Here is a 17,562-nt window from a genome sequence, read left to right on the forward strand (position 1 = left end):
CTGTGTTTAATATAAGCTAGCTTTAGGATGGCACCGGTCACTCAGATCTTTTTTTCTCTGTAATAAAAACAACATTCACCTTCTGCCTAGTAAATTACTGAAGAATAAGCAATTCTTATTTTTTTTTTTTACAATATTTTGAATGTCTGATTCTTGTTATATTCTTAGACAAGACATGGAAGACATCTCATCACTCTTCTGTTTCTCTTTATTTTAAGGCAACTGGAGCTGAGTTTTCCTCTAAGTTTTAAAGGTGTGAGTAATCATGTCACATAAGCAGATGCTTGTAATACACGTGCGTTTACACAGAGTCTAGAGCTCATTTGCTCCCTCCTCGGGGAAGTCCATGGCTCCACCGCACTGTGCTGAAACACCCATCTAGGCAGTGGGTTAGGACAGGCCCCGGGGCTGGGCTGCACCCTGCTCTGTAAGATGGCGTCATGATCTGTTCTCAAAGATGCCTGGGGTTAGCCTGACTGCTCTGGGCTACGGTGGGAACTCTATGCATGTTGGTTTAAGAACCAATAAGCATCATCTACATTCTTTGAGCATTAATTTTCAGTTCTCTGAGATCTATTCTTTTTATTATATTTTCTAATATTTGGCTGTTTCCATCTGGTTTTTCCTACTGTATACAGGATGTCTCAGTGTTTTAAGTACTTTGCCTTAAGAACTTAAGCACAATTGCTTGAGCACACTCCTCGCTGATCTCTACTGCTACCTACCACTGGATCTCTACAGATTGAGGTCCAAAGAGCTCCTAGAAGGTTGGACCTAGAAGCAGCATTTAATCTTCCTGCTATATTTAGAGTAAAATGGGAAGCTGATTAGCAGAGGGGTGTCTTGTCTTCCACAGCGTGAATAGGTTAAAAGCATTTTTGGGGGAGTGTGATAATATGGGGTTCTGCTTATGTTAGAACAAGTCACAATACATAAATTTATTTATTAAATTATTTACTATATTTACTATAGTCAGCATAAATATGTTTTTATAACTGGCTTACCCTTGCGATGCTTATCATCTGTTGTTCTGAGTCTCTCTGAATAATGATTTTTTTTGCAGCTATAGAAATAACGAATGGGTACTGACAGAAGGAAAACCTGCTCAATAAGTGAAAACAGAAAAAGCAAAATGGTGTATTTTTAGCAAAATGATATTAAGGGAATCTAAGGTACCCCTTCTAGCAATATAAACAGTACTCTTGTAAAATCATTTACAAAATGATTTTCTGTACCTCACTTAATGCCCACAGCCCCATGAAGAATCTATCATTGCTAGATGTGCAGTATCTTTATTCTCCAAAGAAAGCTACATCTACTGCACTGGAATAAATGCTAATCACCTATACTTTTATGCAAATAATTTCAACTCACATAGCCACCTTTATATTACCACTTGTGAAAAACACTGGCAACATGAAACCAGGAGGCAAAAGGATTTATGAAGGAGAATTAACTCAGAAAAAAAAAAATCATATGCTCAGATTAACCTAAGACTCTGGTGTTAAGGTGTGTGCACCTCAAAAATGAAGAAATTTAGTAATAAATATATAATCAGTGATAACTGTAAAAAGGAGGGGATGCATGTTGTGGATATAGTATTTAATGTATAGTTATATGAAATAGTATGTATTTTTTAAATTAAGATCAAAGGTTATGAAATTAACTTCATTCCTGAGTCTGGGCCCATTCTACACTATTTACAAAAGCTACAAACCACACAAAAATATATTTGGAAACAGTGAAACTTTAGGAGTTGGGCTTCCATCACAGGTGACTGTGCTTCAGCTGTAAGTGGACTCCATCTGAGCACGGTCAAGTTGCCTTTCTGTGACCACTGAAGGTAACTGAAGGTAATATGAGGAAAAAGATAGCCCTCATGTGAATGGAAAATGGGAAACTTTCACCTGGGTACAAATATTGTAGGAGCTGTTCAGTACCAGTATACAGAATTTTGAATCAAACTGAGTAAACTTTTGGAAATAAACATACAATGAACTTAGTTGTATATATATTGGTTTTATTATGTACTTTTTTAAAAAAAAAGTTCTCTTTAGCCTGTCTCCTACTTTGGTAAATAAAAAAGTGACAGTGTGTACATGACACACTTAGGTAAACTGATGAGGCAGCTCATGGCTGGAAGTGACTTATCCTGGAACTCTAGGTCCCTTGCCAGGATCAAAGCTCCCACACAGATCATTCTTGGTAGATCAGTGCAGTGGCACAGTATTTAGGGAAAGCTGGGTGTTAAAAGATGTCATTACTGAAGTTGCACAATAATTCTGAGTTGTTTTGCCTGCAACATCACAATTTTGTTACAATGAAAGGAGAAATAATCATAGTAAAATAAAGTGTGTCAAGAATATAGCCATGAGACTGACTAGTGTCCTCAGAATGTCAATTCTTGTTCAGTTATGAGCACTTAGAAATGGACTATACCCACAAGTCTTATGCTTGTTCCATATCAAAAGTCCTTGGGAAATTTAAGCAATTTGTGGACAAATCTGAGGTTTTACGTTGTTTATATCTACAATGTATCTCTTATGTTGTTTATTCTACAACAAATGTAGCAGACCATATCTCATGGTCTGGGAATAATTTATGTTTGTTTTGTTAGCTTAATCCTAATTACAAGTGTGGATATAAAATATATTTTAAAAATTGGCTGGAAATCTTCAGAATCTATTATAATAATCTGTAGGAAAACCCTTTCACTGTAACATTCACTCTTTCAAACTATATTTAATGGACAACCTTTTTTCTAAAGAATAAAGGAGAAATAGAGTAAATGTATATGTGTACATATGTACATATGTGGTAGATCACATACCAGCAAACTATGGCTTCTGGGACAAAGTTGGCCTGCCCTCCTTTTTTTTTTTTTTTTTTTTTTGGATACTATAGTAAGTTTTATTTAAGATTTGTGATTTATTTTCTCTTAGAATATTCCATTTAATAGTTTAAGACTGTGCTTCATTTGCAATTAACCAAAATCATGGCACAAAGAACTATGGCTGGAGTGGTACTATCATGTACGAATTAAATTAAGATCTACAAATATAAGATCTTTTTAAATTTTTAGTAATTTTTCTTTTAGATTCATCAATAATTCTACTATACTTTTTTTTTATTACATTGCATTATGTGACACAGTTTTATAGGTACTGGTATTCCCCCACCCCTCCCCAAACCCTCCCCCCATGGTGGATTCCTCCACCTTGCTGCATTGCCACAGTTCAAGTTCAGTTGAGATTCTTTCATTGCAAGCATATACCAAACATAGAGTCCAGCATCTTACTGTCCAGATAAGTTCAACGGCTTCTTGGGGAGACCAGCTCTGGTCTGAAGGTAGAGCCGGTAGAGTGTCATCCCGATCAATTAAAAGCCCCAACATAATGTCAGCAACAATTTAGAACGTTATGGAATCAGTGAACAGAATATTGGATAACCAATATGTTAAAAAAAATACAAGTTCTTAACCACATGAGGTTGAGATAATATACTTTACAGGTACTATTTTTCATATTGACATAATTTCATCTTAAATTAAGGCAAACATGTGGTATCTAACCTTTTGGGATTGGCTCATTTCCCTTAGCATTATGGTTTCCAGTTGGGTCCATTTGGCTACAAAGATGCCCTCCATTTTTGAAAAGAAAGCTATTTGCGATACAGACATACCCATTCATTTGCATATTGACTAGGGCTGCCTCTGTGCTAAAATGTTAAAACAGAATTTGTAAAGCCTGCAGAGCAGAAAATATTTACCACGTAGTCCTCCTTTACAGAAAGTGCCTCCTCACTGCTGTGCTGGGTGACTGTACATAGAGTAATCATATGTAAGAAACTGCACAGTAAGAATCTCTGTCTTCTTGAAAAGATGCTATTAATCAAATCAAAACCAAAGTAGCGTGTATGTAAGTTTAAAATGTAGCAGAAACAGAAAATGTTTTTAACAAATATAATGCTATTTTGAGGCTTGATGTCTAAACTATTTTTAAGCTTATATCTAAAACACGTGGATACTTTGCACAAACTTAAGATCCAGTCGTTATAAGGAACAGTATTTAATTTAGGAGAATAATTAAACAAGCTTTTGGTCATACCTGTGAGAGTTTCCAAAGCTCTGCCAAGTATGATATTCTTCCATGAGATCAATGTGATCCAAAGTAGAATTATAAAAATCAGTATAAGGGATAAGGGGAGGGTGAACCAAATTGTTTGCCGTATCTGTAAAGATGAATTCTAACATAACGATCTTTTCCAACATGTACATGACTCACCCGAATAATAAAAACACTGCTTTTAATGGCTCTAGAGAGCCTTGACTTAGAATCTTCCATATAAAGCCATTGTTCGTTTCAAAGAAAGAAAGATAATTTTAAGGTTGTTATCAAAATGCAGTCAATACATTTCTGTCTTTTGAAAAAACTGGGGCTGCTTATCACGTTCCTATTGAAGGGAGAAGGCAGATGGCCACCTACTCACACACTGCCCCATCGGTGTCTTCTCTTAGAGGCCAGGCCTCAGTCATTCATGTAAGCTCAGATTTCCTCAGCAACAGAATTTAGTAGATCATGCACACCCAACAGTCATAACACAATCATAACGCAGAAGCTACCCAGGAAAATGCCTAGAGCTTTTGGTTTTTGTTATTGTTTTACATTTACAAATGAACTTTGAAACCCGTGATCAAAACAGAAAATAAATTACAAATTTCTTTCAGAGAAATAATTCAAGGTTTCACAAAACCTCTAGGGACTGTTGAGATCCTTGTGGAAATGTCCTCATGTTTAACAAAAGAACAGTAAAAATGATAGAATAACAAAAACTTACTAAGCAAAGCCAACACTTTAGATGCTGATGGAATCCACCAGGAACACTTTGTCACAGGTGGAAATTCTTCTGGCTTGGCAGGAAACAGACGCAAAGAAATAAATTGCAGCAGTCTCTCTACCAATTGTTTGAATCTCTTCTGGGACAATCTAGTAAAGATTATGAAATAATTCCAATCAAAATTCACGTTTTCTAATTTTAGCAAAATATCTATTAAATATAAAACTACATTCTGTACACTCAAAATGTTAGATGGCTATCCAAAGTCGTATATCTTAAGTAGTGAAATATGTGAAAGGATACAAAACTCTTGAATACATATATTTTTAAACAAGAAACAAGCACCAAACTCACTAGTGTATAGTTAGTAATCTTGTTTTTAAGGGTTTCAGTATTGACTCAATCTTCACTATTCACAATTCTACACCTGCAAAACCTGCCTACTTGATAAAATTTAATTGTAAGCCCTTCCCCTCCAAATCAGTTCTTGTGCTTTTGTGGTCTATTGCAGGCGTGAAAAGAAAGGTGAACAATACAGGCCACCTCACAAGCCCACTCAGCGGTCATTGACTAGGACAAGCTCTGCCTTTGAGTTCCACTCTGACACTATAAGCAAGTGCTCTGTGCAGCTTAGGGTCACTTTTTCATTCTATGTATTTGTTGATTATTTGGGTATTTCAGTGACCCTTAGTTGAAGGTACAAGGTGCTGCATAGAGTTCCTAAATTTGAAAAGGTGCTACATGCCTCATGGAGGAAATGTTAGAAAAATTTCATCCAAGCATGGGTTATAGTGTTGCCACAAATTCAGTGTTAATGAATAACTTAAGTAGATAATTAAGCAGAAATGCTCAGAGAACAAGGTTATGTGTTGATTAGTTGATAAAAATGTAATTAATGACTCACAGGAAGCCTAATCCTGTATTAGCCCCAGAAGTGATGGTTCTGAATTTTCTAATTCATTTTTTCTGGTGATTTGGTGATTATATACAGTACATCAATAATCAAGAATAAGAATAGGCTATATTTTAAATTAACTTTAGAAATATTTTATCTTTTTAGTCGTTATCAATAATGAAAAAGAGCCACTGTTAATGTGTATAGTGCTTGTAAAGAAAAGCATTGTGTTTTAGAAATTGATATTAACAGATAACCTGTATTTTATGTTGTTTTTAGGTGAGGAGAAAGTAATGTGTAAATAATGTTGAGATTTATTGATATACATGTAGGAATTATAAGGACATCAATTAAAATAGTAATGTCTGAGCATATCTACTCATTACCTTGAAGATACTCAAGAATGGAAAACCAATGACCGAAATAAAAAGTGAAAGTAGTGGAGAGAAATTGCATATATGAGCAAAATGGTTACTTATATTGAAAGGAGATTTTTAATTATTCTCTATGCAGTGCTAAAATATTTTTATAACTGGCTTCTTGAAGTATCCTAAATTGTAAGCATCATTTGTAGGAATGTTAAAACATTCAGATATATTTATCATTACTAAGATTAAACTTAAAACTGTGAAACTATGAAAGTTCTTAATATCATAGCATGATTTACTTTTTGAACCAGTGAACTAGGAAATGATGGTCAGCTTCCACTAAGGTAGCTGTCTGTCGTAGCAAGTGAGCATAGATGACATACGTAGATGTGTTATTAAATTGAGGATTCTGAAAAAGATAGTAAAGATAACTGTGTTAAAATTTTGTCAACATGTAAAAGCAAAGACATTAAGTTTAATGAGTTAAAGTGCTAAATTTTGGAGATACATTTGAGTTTATGAAATATTTTAAAGCAACAGTTTATTGTTTAACAGAAACTGATGCACAGGCTTTGGAATTAAGACATCTGAGTCTGAGGGCTAACTTTTTTTCTTTTTAAGGCTTATTGACTTATTTCTTTGAAAACCAAAATGACTTCATGGTGCGAGAGCAGCAAGGGATACAGGGAGGGGGTGGAAGCAGGGATAATCTTCCATGCTGTGGCTCACTCCCTAGAGGAGGCCAGAATCTCCATCTGGCTCTCCCACTTGGGTGGCAGGCAATGGGACCCTCATTCGCTGCCTTCCCAGGAGTGGATTTAGCAGAGTAGCTGGGACTTTGGCACGACAAGGGAATGCCAGTGTTGCAAGAAGAGGCTTAACATGTTGTGCCACAGTGCTGCCCAGAAGGGCTAATTCTACACTTAATAACCGTGTGCTCTCTTTTTTTTATTTTTAATTTTGAATTTTATGATACAGTTCCATAGAGTCTGGGATTCTCCTCCCACCCGCACAGCTGTGTGTTTTTAAACAATTTCCTCATCTGTAAAACACAAATGAGAATATGGGTTTAATGACAACATGAGTGTTCTGAAGGAAATGTATGTAAAACACCTCGCTTGGTGCTATCAAAAATCAGACAGTTAAATAAAAAACAGGGGTTTTTATTTCATTAAAGAAAAAGAATGCTAGAAAAATGAAATGAAAGTTATTTGTGAAGCATCTGGTTTGGTGAAATGGGTCTACCTCATGGCTCACGAGGAACACAAGGGAAGAATACTTAATTCCTGACAATTTCTAACCATTAAAAAACACTGAAGGTATACTTCAAAGTAACACTTCCAGTCATGTCTCTAAGAGCCACAACTTGGTCATATCAACATCACTGAAAAATAAGAGCACATCACATGCTTTTCAAGACTGAATGGCAGGACATTTCAAAATTAGGGAGTAACCTACTGGGTGATTTCATCTAGTAACAGCTCAGAATCCGGCTGTCTGGAGGGGAGCCTGACTAATACACTCCCCTGAGCTGCATATTGTCACTCCTGCAGCTTTTACCATCTCAGCATGTTTGCTTTGCTGGTTTCTCTGGTTTTGCCTCTTCCTCCTCTGACTTCTCTGTTCTCCCTCCTACAGTCTATTCTTAACTACCTCTTTGCATTTTCCCTCTATTACTTTGTTGTTGCCTTTTCCCCTACTTTCTCTAACTGCATCCTATGTATTTTCATTTATTAGATGTGATATTGTGAGATCAATACGAACTAAACACAGTGTTATTTAATATATAGTTACCTTTAAATGAGACACTGTAATGAATAATATCAATGTAGCATATTAGCTGTGGTAATAACATATTTCACACACACACACACACACACACACACACACGAAACAAACACAAAAAACAACCAAACTACAAAAAGTTAATTTTCATTTTTTTCTGGACCCTAACATATTTTTTGTAACTGAATCTCCCTATCTGTTTTTAAAAAGTATTTATTTATTTATTTCAAAAGCAGAGCTAGAGTGAGAGGGAAAGAGAGAGGGAAAGACAATTTTGATCTGTTAGTTCATTCTCCAAAAGGCTGCAATGACTGGGCGTGACCAGGGAAAGGCAGGAGCCCCAGCACTCCAAGTGGGTTTCCCGCAAGAGTGTGAGGGGCCAAGCATTTCAGCTATCCTCCACTGCTTCCCCATGTGCTTTAGCAGGGAACAAGAATGGAAGTGGAGCAGCTGAAACACGACTGGGTATTCATATAGGGTGCTGGCACTACGGGCCACAGTTTCACCCAATTGTGCCACAGTGCTGGACACTGTATCTGTATCTCTTAAGACACTTTTGCTTTAGAGCAAATAGAAACAACTACTTTGCCTTTCTATTATCACTGAAACTTCAGCAATATTGAAAAATAACATCAAGTCATTAGAAACCTAATAGATGGGGAAGTAAAAATTCTGCATCCTATTACGAGTGGTGAGCAAGAAAGGGCATTTGAATGAAAGAGGAAGTCCTTGCATTGTTTGTTCCCAAATCTCCAGGGAAGATGGCAAGAGCTATGTTAATATTTTAATCTCCCATAAAATGTAGCTTCTGATTGTTTTTTCTGCCTTTAATTCTCTGGTTACAAATACCTACAGTTGTAAACCAATCAGTAATGTTGCCCAAACATGAAACTTTCTATTTGCATTTAGACAAGCATACATTTTGATTTTAATTAGACAACTTCAAGTAAATTTGTGCTCTTACCTGTAAAAGTATAAAGTATGCTCTAAGATCATCTTTTGTTCGAGGACTGAAAAAGAAACAAGCATATTTCATTCTAGGTGAGTGCTTCATGTCACAGTATACAGCCAAAATGGCCAGTAAATACTTCTATGAGAATTGAGAAACTAGACTTCAGTATGTGTTGTTAGTGAGGCAGTAACACATCCACAGTGCTGCTGTGAACAGAGGTGACTGGATTTTCCCAGGCTAACTCTGAAGACACCCGAGAGACTGGGCTGGGTGGGCTGTCTTCTGTGAGGTAAATGTCACAGTGAACTCTAGAAACAGTGCAGTCTAACAAGTAGTGAAAGGTTTTAGAATACTTGTACTGTTTTTTAATCAGAAGTAAACTTAATAATGTGTGTGTTAGAGTAAGCAAATATGCTGTTCACAAGTCCATTTCTAAAGCAGTAGAGATGGCTGTAAATCAAATCACACTTTAAATGCATCTAGCATGTTTCATTACAAATCATTTCAGGTATCTTTGACAGGTCAGTAGTTAAACATTTTCTCCCATATTAATCTGGATTTTCACATGATCAGATTTGACAGGGAGCTTTTGTGAATCTCAAGGCTGACACACATTTGTCACCAGCTCAAGAAGTAACTTCTTAAATTAAAAATGATTTACATATATGTACAAAAACTAGATATACTTCATGATCCATGATGACTCTGAACTAAAAAAAAAAAAAAAAAAAAAAAAAAAAACAACCCAGATACTGGAGCACTGGAGCTGTTCTCCTTTCCAGTGCTGATGGTAGTTTCTTTCCGGTGCATTCAAGATCTATTTGCACCTGTCAAATCCTTGCTTGTTCCATCTGGAATTTTATGACCCTGTAGAATCATTTATGTTCATATGAATTACTGAGCCTGGACAAAAAATATTAAGTGACATTTCTTAGGCAGTTTTGGATAACTTTTTAAAAATATTTATTTTATTTTTATTGGAAAGGCAGATTTTACAGAGAGAAGACAAACAGAGATAGAGATTTTCCAATCATTTCACTCCCCAAATGGCTATAACTGCCAGGAACCAGGAACTTCTTCCAGGTCTCCCACGCAAGTGTGCAGGGTCCCAAGGCTTTGGGCTGTCCTCAACTGCTTTCCCAGGCCACAAGCAGGGAGCTGGATGGCAAGTGGAGCAGCCAGGGCCTGAACTGGTGACCATATGGGACACTGGTGCTTGCAGGTGGAGGACTGGACAATTGAGCCATTACGCCAGTCCTTTGATGATATTTTTACCACAGTATTTAGTCAATAGCTGATCCCCAGTTTATACTTAATTCTTCAGTCTTCTGTCACTTCATTCCCTTTTCTTGCTTTCAAACAAGATAGAGGAAAACATGTATAACAGAAAAAGTTCAATTTACTTAATATAGTATGTAAGAATCTTGGTGGAAAAACAGATAAAACTGCAGCAGAAAATGGCCAAAGAATGTGAATAATTTGTGAAACAATAAGTATAAATAGCTAACAAATGACAAAATGTTAATCTCATTGGTGCTAAGAAAAATTAAATAATAAATCAATTTTCCATTTAGACAAGTGGGCCGAAGTTTTGTTATAAGGAGATACAGTTGAGATTTTAGTTAGGCCCTGTCAGATTCTAATTTAGGTATTTGTTGTCATAATTATTTTGGATAACTAATCTGCCAGATTATACTCTGATATTGTAATTTTTCTATGAGGTATTTAGCTAAACACCCAGAAAAATATTACTGTTGTGCAAAATATTGGCTATGGCATTATACACACAATCATTTTTGCATATGCTTAGATAAATCACAGTACAATCAGGTTATTAGGAAGACATTACAATTTTGGTAGAAGAGGGGAGGATGCAAAATAACTGCTACAATGATAAAGTAGGAAAAAACTATTCGGTTAAAAGTCACATGGAACTAGATGGTATGGCTGCTATATTTGAAAAAATTACTCAAAAAATTATAAAATATTAATTTTTTTCTTATATTTCTCTACTTCTGTCAGCATGTTTTCCTTTGACAACAGAAGCAATGTTATTATATACATAGGGTACATTTAACATTACATTCATGATCTTTTTGAGTTAGACATATTTAAAAACTGGGATTAGTTTAAATATTTGATTCATAATTCAATGTCATTCCTTTGACTTTTGCAGAGAGTAATATTTAAATGCTATCAATCTGCATGCAATGTCATTAAAAGTTTTTAAAGTTTATTTGTTATTTATTTAACAGGAGAAATGAGACAGAGAGCAAGCGAGGACTCCCATCCTCTGGTGTACTACCCAGATGCCACAAGAGCTGGGGTTGATAAAGGCTGAAGCCAGGAGCCAGAACTCAGTCTAGATCTGCCTGGCAGGGACAGGAACCCAAGTTCCTCTCCCTCTGAAAGTGTGCATTAGCAGGAAGCTAGAATTGGTAACAGAGCTGACCTTGAACTCAGGCACTCTGATATGAGCTGCAGGCATTCTGAGCAGCATCTCAACTGCTGCACCGTTACCTACACCACTGTGAGCTTTTAAAAGGTCACTTCTGTATGTTGCATACAGTAACAGTCCAAAACATTATCAAATCATAAAATCAGATTTCTAAATAGAGGCCTAATATTTAGATCTATTTTTTCTGATTTATTTTTATTTATTGAAAGGTGGGGTTAAAGACAGAGAAGGAGAGAGAAAAAAAGTGTGAGGGAGAGAGGGAGATCTTCTGTTTGCTGGTTCATTCTCCAGATGGCCTCAACAGCAGGGACTGGGCCAAGTTAAAGCCAGGAGCATCATCTGGGTAACCTATGTGCATACAGAGGCCCAAAGACTTGGGTTTTCCACTGCTGCTTTCCAAGGAACACCACAGGGAGTTGGATTGGAAGTGGAACAGCTAGAATTCAACCAGGTGTCCATTTGGGTTATGCTGCAGGTGCAACTTAACCCCTTACTCCACAATGCTGGCTACTAATATTTAGTTCTGATTTAAAAATTTTAGTAGCCAAATTTAAGTTTTCCTACATTAGAAAAAAAAATTTGCTCTGGCTAGCAAGAAGCCCAAGGTTAAACTTAACACTTATATGATCTCATTTAGGCTGCTGTTAAAAGTACTGATCTTAGGCACAGCGCAATATCGTAATGGTTAAGGTCCTTGCCTTGAACGCACCGGGATCCCATATGGGTGCCAGTTCTAATCCCAGCAGCTCCACTTCCCATCCAGCTCCCTGCTTGTGGCCTGGGAAAGCAGTGGAGGATGACCCAAAAGCCTTGGGACCTTGCACCCACGTGGGAGACCCAGAAAGAAGTTCCTGGCTCCTGGCTTCAGCTCGGCACAGCACCAGGCATTGCAGTCAGTTGGGGAGTGAATCATCGGACAGAAGATCTTCCTTTCTGTCCATCTGCCTTTCCAATACAATAAATAAATTTTAAAAAATTACTGATCTTATTTTTGCAAAGCACCAGCATGTGTGCACAGATACAAATCTTTACATATGATTTTGAAACATTTATACATGACTATCCAAGGATTCTCTTGAGAAGTTAGCAAATTTCAAGTTAAACAGTTTGTTGCAAAAGTTTATAGTTTTCTTCTGATTTAAGTTATTATAATAAATAAGTAGAATACATGACTAGATGTATGTAAGATACAAGATGTATAATTAACATTTATTGATTAGCTAAAAACTGTTATAATCACCCTTTCCATTCACGTAGCAGGCTGTTAATGATTCCCTTTAACACAGTCTTCTGAATGTCTTGAGGCTGTAGGTAAAACAAAATAACCAGGCAATAAGGATTAGCCATTTAGGGTGCCTGTTATGTTCATTATACTTACAGATCTATTCCAATGGTTCATGATGGAATTCCAGGCGGAGGACGGACACGGCAGTACTGACTTTACGTTTGAGAACCCCGAGGAGCACAAATGACAAGATTGTAATGAGAACTCGCTGTAAATTGTGTAAATTGTAAATTGTGCAGCATAAAATGCACAGGTTGGTGACTTTACAACAGCTTCATGTAACTACACAAAGTTTCATTTTCCTTCACTTGATAATATTAAATCACAACACAAGTCCAGGAGTGGCAAATTTGCCAACATAAAATGATTGCATGTATTTTGTATGTATTCAGTTCTACTACATTACAATTAGGAGGTAAACCCACAATTCCTCGTTAACAGAAACCAAACTATATTAAAAATATGGCAACAAGAAGGCAGCTTTTTTTTTTCATTATAGGATAGATTTAGGAAACTCATAAAATATTCCTCTATTTGATATTCAAATAATCTTTATTTTTTTAAGATTTATTTTTATTGGAAAGTCATATATACAGAGACACAGAGAGACGGGAAGATCTTCTGTCCACTGCTTCACTCCCCAAGTGTCCACAATGGCCAAAACCGTGTCAATCCAAAGCCAGGAGCCAGGAGCTTCTTCTTGGTCTCCTACATGCGTGCAGAGTCCCAAGGCTTTGGTCCATCCTCGACTGCTTTCCCAGGCCATGAGCAGGGAGCTGGATGGGAAGTGGAGCAGCCAAGACACAAACCAGCACCCATATCGGATCCTGGCACATGGAAGGTGAGAAGTATAGCACCACGCTACTCCACCGGGCCCTCAAATAGTCTTTACTGCTGACTATGTCAAGAATGAATGAGGGCCCGGCAGTGTGGCCTAGCAGCTAAAGTCCTTGCCTTGAACACGCAGGGATCCCATATGGGTGCCAGTTCTGGTCCCGGCAGCTCCACTTCCCATCCAGCTCCCTGCTTGTGGCCTGGGAAAGCAGTCGAGGATGACCCAAAAGCCTTGGGACTCTGCACCTGTGTGGGAGACCTGGAGGAAGTTCCTGGCTCCTGGCTTCGGATCGGCATACATAGCACCCACTGTTGCGCTCACTTGGGGAGTGAATCATTGGATGGAAGATCTTCCTCTCTGTCTCTTGTCCTCTCTATATATCTGACTTTCCAATAAAAAAAAAATCTTTAAAAAAAAATAATTCTGACATTCCCCCCCCCAAAAAAAAGAATGAATGAAAATGAAATACTTTCTCTCACAAAAGAGTGAAACCTCATTAACTAGAAGCTGAAATAATTTGTAAGATATATGTGTCTTAGCTGTGGGCAAGAAAATCAGCTTATGCTGTGGTTTGCTTAAAGACAGCAGCCATGATTTCCAGGACGTTGGCTACTGCCATCCATTCAGCCACTGCCATTGCTCACAGTGACTCCTCACCCCCAGAAAACAAACACTGACCCTGCTCGGTCATTTAGTCTAGTCAGTGTCCTCTCCGAGCAAAGTAAGACTGCAGGAGAAAAAGTCAAGCAACACAGCAACTCAATGATCACTAAGCTCACAAGCACTCTCGACACCACTGGCAGTTCCATCACCTATCTCAGGCTCATTCGCTTCCACACTGTCCAAGCAAGGAAGTGAATCTGCCTATCCAGGTTTTTATTTTTTGTTGTTGTTGTTTCTTGATACTGACATATTTGAAAAGTATAGGCCATTTGTGTTGTTGGCCAGAATATCCATTAAGGTCTTCTGCTACTTTCTTGTAATTAGTTTTAGTTGATGCAATTACTGGGTATAATTTCTGAGTGTTTCCTTCTCAGTATATCACATCAAGAAGCCCTTGCTGCCACTTTGGTGATTCAGTAAACTAGGAAAGATAGTTATACCAATCATTGCCCTGATGCAAACCTAGAGATTTTAACTTTGTCATTCTTCCTACACCTATTAGTTCATATTCCACTGTTGAAAAGGCCTTTCTTTCTCCTACATTTTTCTACCTACCAATCACCTATTTATTCAGTTATTACCAGTATGGAATGAAAAATTCTCATTATACCTAGTAGGTTATAGTTCAGTATTATTTTAAAAGCCAAATTACCTAGGATTTGGCCATTAACTCTTTAAGCTGGCTCCTGTAGCATACCTTCAGAATTTCCTTTATTAATAAATAATGGACTTTACCTGTTCAAGCATTTTGAGTTTATGGGACAATTATACAGAAAAGTATAGAGTTTCTATATACCCCTCTCCTCCTTCTCTCCCACAGTGAGTGTGGTATACTTACTACAATCAATGAACCCAGTATTTGATAAAATAATAAAACTCTAAAGTTTGTATTAGAGTTTATTATCCATACTATACAGTTCTGTAGCCTTTTCAGACTGGCTTCTTTTACTTAACAATAGACATTTAAGATTTTTCCATGTCTTTTTTATGGCTTTACAGTTCATTTATTTTTATTACTGATTAATATTCCATAGTATGGAGGATATACCACAATTTGTTATTCATTCACCTACTGAAAGATATCTTAGTTGCTTCCAATTTTTGCAATTATCAATAAACTGCTATCAATATTTATTTGCATGTTTGGGAGAAGATTTAAATTTGTAACTTGGCTGAATATCTTAGAACACGACTGTTGGGTCATATGCTAAACCTATGCTTAGTTCTGTAAAAAAAAAAAAAAAAAAGAAAAAAGAAAATACAATATATCAAAATATCTGGGATTCTCAAAGCAGCACTTTTCAGGGGTGAGAAACTATTCTGCTAAGACCATGGGTATTTGGAATATCCTATGCAGTTCCTATAAAACTGTAAACTGAAAAATCAGCCTGCTATCAATGTATTGAAGTTTAAGTCCCATCTTAGGTTGGCAGCACCAACCTAATGATTTTGTGGGCCTTATACAGCACAATAGCTGGGCAGCCCTCATTCTTGACTTAAGGCAAATGTAAGAAGGGGCTTCAAAAAGCTTGTAGAGAAATGAAATTAAAAGATGGTTTTGGTGCAAAATGTTTTGAAATCCATGTGATGTTTTCATAATAGGCATTTTAAATGAGATTTTGAAAACTTTTAAAATAGCACTGACTGAATATATTAGGAGAAGAGATCTGATATCAGTTATTTAGACTCCAATTTAGGAAATTAAATCCTACAAGAAGAAAAGACATAAGAAAAATCAGAGCAGAAAACAATGAAATCAGAGAACTGATAGTGGAAACCAACAACAACAACAAAAGGAAAACCCCAAACAAATGCTCTTTTTCTGTAGAGATCAAAGATTTGCAAATCTGTAGGGGGAAAAAAAAGCAGACATCAGTAACACCAGAAATAAAGGAGGAGCATCATTACTGATCCCGTGGATGGGAAAAAGGAAATACAGGACATTATGAACAATTCTGTGCCCACAAATCTGATAACCTAAATGTGTCCTTAAAGACACAATATACAAAATCATCTGATAAGCAGATCATGTGGATAAGCTTATGTTCTATTAAATAAATAGGATTAATTGATAATCTTATAACAGAATGCACCAGGCCCAGGTAGTTTTATTGGTGAATTCTGCCAAATACTAAAGGAAAAAATGATACCAATTTCTTAAAATTTCTTCCAGAAAACAGAAGTAGAGAAACTGCTTCTGAACTCTTTCTGTAAGGCCAGGATTATCCTGCTATCAAACCACAGAAACATATTACAGGGAAGGAAGATTCTGAACTAATAGGTCCCGTGAACATTGATGCAAAGCCTCTCAAAAAATCCTGGCAATTAAAGCAAAAAATATTTTTTTTAATTTTTTAAATTTTTAGTTTTTAAAAGATGCTACACCTCATGGGTTTTGATATTTTTATTTTCTCATTCATTCAAAAAACCTTTTTTAAATTAATTTCCTCATTGACATACTTCACACAGTAGCATCGTTTGCTTCAAAGCTTTTGATTTTCTTTTTCATTTCTTTAGCTACACATTGGTCATTCAGTAGCATGCTATTTAACGTCATGTTGTAAATTTTCCATTTTTTCTTCCTGTTGAATTTGTTTCTTGGCTTTTCATTTAAGGGAATGTACAGTAACTGTAATAGAGACTATCCTATGGAGATGTGAAGATACAATGTAGTATTCATCTCTACTTCTAAATCAAAGATGGAGTCAAAATGAAACTGTTAGAAATATCTTGACAAGAAGAAAAATTGTATCACTCCAATAGATGCAAAAGAAGCAGATGAAGCAGAAGTCAGCACCCATTTAGAATTAAAACATAACTCTCAGAAAACTTGAAACAGAATGTTCTACTCTTAATACAGAATACTCAGAAAAACGTAATGAGTATATCATATTTAATTATGATATTAGATTTTTTTAGCTTCATGTTATACTTTCTTTGCCCCAGTCATAGAATCAGCTATTTCTCTAAGGAGTTCTGGTTTCTTTTAGCAGGAAATGGCATTTGAAAACCAAAATGTGAATGCTGAAGTGCTCATCACTACTGGGAAGTTACTGCTTCAAGGGCATTTCCATGCAGAGGACCAAGAAGAAGACACGCAGACACCTGTGTCTATTAAAATCCATGAGCTCATCATGAATTCTTCAAGTCTACTTCAGTACCTGGGATGGCCTTAGTCTTTCCCTTACTGCTTCTTGAGAGGTGAGTATCACTAGTATTTACTCATGGGCTTAGGTCAACAGGAGTTTCAAATTGTCAGCCTATGCTACTTAAAATGAGAAAAAAAATTAGTAAGGTTTATTTAGGCTTTTTTTCAGTCTTTGTCTTAAGAAAACAGGTAGGCATTTCAAAGTTCATGGAAAATGGAATTAAAAGATACATTTATTTTGGCACAAAAGATTTTAAATACAAGCATATAGGAGATCTTTAAAAAGTTAATGGAAATGCATATTATGCAAAAACTGCACAATTTTCAACATTTTTAT

At 36.4% G+C, this 17,562-nt stretch overlaps 1 protein-coding gene and 1 long non-coding RNA gene across 5 annotated transcripts in view; one reads left to right on the forward strand and one right to left on the reverse strand.

The window, feature by feature from the left end:
- Positions 1-17,562, reverse strand: part of HECTD2 (HECT domain E3 ubiquitin protein ligase 2) — an 86,964-nt gene that overhangs the window by 16,002 nt on the left and 53,400 nt on the right. For all 3 annotated transcript variants that reach the window (XR_009246488.1, XM_004583365.4, XM_058671441.1), the window contains exons 6-11: positions 12,535-12,599; positions 8,849-8,894; positions 6,399-6,508; positions 4,837-4,985; positions 4,107-4,230; positions 1,005-1,101 (exon numbers count right to left, since the gene is read on the reverse strand). Coding sequence is in view for 2 of the 3 variants with exons in the window: in XM_004583365.4 (XP_004583422.1) it covers positions 1,005-1,101; positions 4,107-4,230; positions 4,837-4,985; positions 6,399-6,508; positions 8,849-8,894; positions 12,535-12,599 (591 nt within the window). In the remaining variant the exon portion in view is untranslated. The remainder of the gene's footprint in view (positions 1-1,004; positions 1,102-4,106; positions 4,231-4,836; positions 4,986-6,398; positions 6,509-8,848; positions 8,895-12,534; positions 12,600-17,562) is intronic.
- The window catches only part of LOC131481667 (uncharacterized), a 52,457-nt gene that overhangs the window by 1,673 nt on the left and 33,222 nt on the right, over positions 1-17,562 (forward strand). Inside the window, exon 2 of one of the 2 annotated variants that reach the window (XR_009246490.1) lies at positions 17,068-17,278. This is a non-coding gene — a long non-coding RNA (uncharacterized LOC131481667). The remainder of the gene's footprint in view (positions 1-17,067; positions 17,279-17,562) is intronic. The other variant, XR_009246489.1, reaches the window with a different exon arrangement.

This window comes from Ochotona princeps, chromosome 13, assembly GCF_030435755.1.
Source record: "Ochotona princeps isolate mOchPri1 chromosome 13, mOchPri1.hap1, whole genome shotgun sequence".
In the NCBI taxonomy this organism is placed as follows: Eukaryota; Metazoa; Chordata; class Mammalia; order Lagomorpha; family Ochotonidae; genus Ochotona; species Ochotona princeps.